This window comes from Arachis stenosperma, chromosome 6 (genome assembly GCF_014773155.1).
Source record: "Arachis stenosperma cultivar V10309 chromosome 6, arast.V10309.gnm1.PFL2, whole genome shotgun sequence".
NCBI classification, from domain to species: Eukaryota; Viridiplantae; Streptophyta; class Magnoliopsida; order Fabales; family Fabaceae; genus Arachis; species Arachis stenosperma.
This window is the reverse complement of record NC_080382.1, coordinates 117674811-117678902: the sequence shown is the minus strand read 5'-3', so window position 1 is coordinate 117678902 and position 4092 is coordinate 117674811. Positions and strand designations below refer to the sequence as shown.

Genomic DNA, 4092 nt, shown 5'->3' with positions numbered 1-4092 from the left:
CCATTCGTATAATGCTATCTCGGCTTGAGAACTAGCATCAGTAGGTGCCGGAGGCTCTTTCCTACGAAGAGCATAGTCAAGGTCTGCACACCCTAAGTGAAAGAGAATCTTATCTTTTCATTCTTTATAGTTGTCACCACTTAACAAATGAACTTCAAATACAGTTTCAGATATCATTACTGCTGCAAATAATAAATCATGCTAACATTACTCAACTTTAAATAGGCACATCAAAATCCGTAACATATGATAATACATGCCAATACAAGTCATATCAAAATAAATATGAATCATAGTCTCATTAAAATCTACCTGTGGGCAAAGATTTTAACACACATAATATTCACTATATTAACTAAAGTATCGAAACTAGAAAATAAAATACTACTTCTTAATACTTGTAGATTAATTAAGAAGTAAAATTATTTTCTATTTTAATTCAATTATATGTGAATAACATAATAAATTCCTGTGAATAAGTTTATTATATTCAAGGTGTGGTTTTTTTTTTTTTTTGTTCTATGATTAGAATTGGGGATCCAAATTTTATAAAATTTATGATAAACAGTCGTGTTCTTTCCATCAAATAACAAACTAACTGCCAATATAATTAATAAATAATTATAGCACCACTTAAATTAATTTTTATATTAACAAATTGGATCACAATTAAAATAAAAATTCTAACATATATATCTTATAAAAAAATATAATTTTACTTAAATTGACACAAATATCATTTCATCTTAATTAATTACATATCACTCCTCCTTAAAGGAAAATCAAAGCTTTAATTCGGAATCAGTCATCTGTGATTCTGTCATGTGAATTATTGTTCACTTGCTAAAGCTTTGGTGCATGATAATAACTTCAAGTAGCTATATATAATTTTTTGTTCTAATCATGGCCAATGCATATATGGAAAAGCTTTGGACCAAAATCTTATAAAATATAGAGTATCTTTTATATTACCTACTATTAATAAAGAAAGACTAGTATTTGGCTCTTTCTTGTATGAAGGTAGGTTTCAAGGGTATGTAATTATCTGTTTAATTTTATCTAGGCCCTAAAGTCCAAGATTCCATCAATTTGCTTAATAATTTGCCTAAAAGTCTAGATAGTCACACTGACATATTCCACCCAAGAAACGGAGAGAAGGAGAGAGAGAGAAAGTGAAAGAGACTTCAATAAGCTTTATAGTTTACATACATAATGATCTTTCGGCAGAAAAATCACATTGACATAAATGCTTGTTAGACTTTCTGCATCATCATTATTGAAAAAGAAAGTGCTGTTATATATCGATACCCTAATTTGACATTCAACTCATGGATCTTCTTGCTAACATTTACAAAGATATCAGAAAATTAGAAAGTGAATTATACGGTAAAGATATAAGTTTATAAATTTTTTTTATGGGATGAAATAGTATTTAAAAAGATTAGGAGCTATATTTTAAACAACAATAATATAATAAAAAATAACTACAAAAAAAATTTATATTCTTTTTATATAATTTTAATCTGTATAGTAAAGTGCTCCAAACTAAAAATATACATATCAAAATTTAGATATTTGATTTTAAAAATTATTTTTTTAAACACTAAAATAAGCAACTGGTAGAAAATACATACTAAAATATAAAATATATATAAAAAAATAAATTAAACAACACATATATTTATATACAAATATATAATAATTAATTTTAGTAACTCATTTTAATGAATATATAATATTTTTTATTCTCAAAACATAAAAATTAGATTTACATTATAAATAATCAAATTTTATAAATAACATAATTAAACTAAATATATAATCATCATAATCAAATAAATTTATAATTATAATGAAATTACATAACCATATATAATTAAATCATATTCACGGTAATAAAAATGAATATGTACTGTATACATACAATAAGACTTTTCATATTAATTCCTATTTAATTTTTTTATTATAGAGATTTTTTAAATTAATTAAAAAAATATCACCTTATTTTATTACTTCACTCCCTTGTTTTTATGATTTTCTAAAAGAATAAAATAAAAATATTTGTAATGTTCTATTATTTTTATATAAAACCAATACTACCATGTTATATAAACAAAAAAATCAGCTACAAAATCAGCTATTCGTATAAAATACATATTAAAAATGAGTTAAATAAAATATATATATTTATACAAAAATACAATATAACTATTTTGATGGCTAATATGTATACATAACATTTTTGAAACCCATAAACAAAAAGAAAAACAAGTGCATTTTTGTAATTAAATTCAAAACCAAGAAATCGAAACAAAAAAAATATTTTCCAAAACCAAAACCTTCTGTTCTTGGAATTCCAATCGACACAATTAAGAGACCCTCCACTCTTCCCTCAAGTTTATAATTAAGGAAAAAAGAAAAAGAAGGGACTGTAATGATAATGGGAAGAAATATATGGTCCATGATTATTAGCAGAATAAGGAGCACAAAGGTGGAAGATCCCAAATAGGTTCGTTATTAGATTCCTGAAGAGTTTCCATGTACTCGTGAACTCCATTAATGGCATAAAGTGAAGCTGAAATTTGTCTTTCAACCTTCATTCTTTCAAATTCCAGAAGCTCCATGTCAGTTGGGCCGCCGGTAATAAGCCCGTCGATCTTGGACGCATCCAGTAAATGATTAGCAAACGGAAGGCGGTCGAAGATGGGTCCGAAATCCGACCAGAAACTATTAGTTTGTTGTGGATTCATCTCGCAGCTGCTCAAGTCCGGTTTATAAGCATCATTACGCACTACTTGTGGAACAGAGTTCTCAACTTTATCATTGTTTGTTGAACTTGAGCTAGTACTACCAAGGATTCTTGGGGCGCAAGAAACAACATTATTTTCTTGTTTTTTGATGCCTTTTTTGTCGTTGAGAAGGTTCCTGATGCGTGAAGCCAGGGGAGAATCCGTGGAGACATGAGTGATGAAGTTAGTTCGAGTGTTTGATCCGCGAAGGAGGCAGGCGGCTTCGTCGTAGGCTCTGGCCGCCTCTTCAGCCGTCTCGAAGGTTCCGAGCCACATTCTTATCTTTTGTGTTGTGTCCTTGATCTCTGCCACCCATCTCCCTGAAGGCCTCTGCCTCACTCCAACAAATTTGTTTGTAGTGTTGTTGTTGTTGGTTTTGCTTCTTCCTTTGAATTTGTTTCCTTTGTTGATCCCAATTCCTGGATTCTTCTTGTTACTTTTGTTATTATGCTCAAGATTTGGTTGCTGGAAATGAATTTCCATCGGGAACATAGTATCTGGGGAGTATAGGGTTTAGGATTATTCCTTAATGTTTGTGTTGTTGTTGGCAGGCATTTGGGGTTTATATATATATGTATGAAAAAGTTGCTAAACTTTTTTAATAAGTTATTACATGCATGTTGTATTTAAATTTGGAAATTTTTAATTTGTTGAAAGAATATTAGTATAAGTTTTTTGTGATGCAGACAAGTTAACCTTCAAAATTTCAAGAATTAATGACGCTGCCTCTTATAGTTGTCTTTTCTGGGCATAGCATTACTGAAAGAGTCAAGCTTTGGCTGTATACATCAAAAAGAGAATCAATTGATGTAATTATTTTTTAAGGAATATTTACTGCGGATACAATGACTAATTAACCAATAAATCTTTTATGGTAAACAGTCCATTATTTATTAAACTTTACAAGTGAGTAACTATGGTTTTGAAGTGGTCTAAAATTGATACTAAATCACAAAGAATAGCGCGTGCATCAAATCCCAAAAGTAGAATGGTGTCGTCCTCTTTCTAGAAACGGTTACACAGCTCAAAATGCAGTGAATAAGAAATCTTACAATGTCTCAAATTACATCCCAAAATCTCCCACTTCCTTTGTACAGTATTAAACCCCACATGTAGAATCACACCCTTTCAACCCTCCCTAATGTACAACCCCATTTAACCTAAAGTTAGACGTGTCAAATTAACAAGCGAACAAATTCAAACTGACTCGTCACGAAATCGAATAGCAAATCAAAATTCATTTGTCAACTTTTTTTTTCTGTCAAAAAATTAATTCATAATTTTAACAATCTTATTTACTCGA

The 4092-nt window shown here is 29.3% G+C and overlaps 1 protein-coding gene across 1 annotated transcript; it reads right to left on the bottom strand.

Moving 5' to 3' along the window:
* Positions 1 to 2225: 2225 nt before the first annotated feature.
* On the bottom strand, positions 2226 to 3343 carry LOC130935907 (ethylene-responsive transcription factor ERN1-like). Its single transcript, XM_057865826.1, has one exon. The coding sequence runs from the start codon at positions 3279 to 3281 to the stop codon at positions 2469 to 2471; it is 813 nt and encodes a 270-aa protein (XP_057721809.1). The 5' UTR covers positions 3282 to 3343; the 3' UTR covers positions 2226 to 2468.
* Between the last annotated feature and the right edge of the window lie 749 nt (positions 3344 to 4092).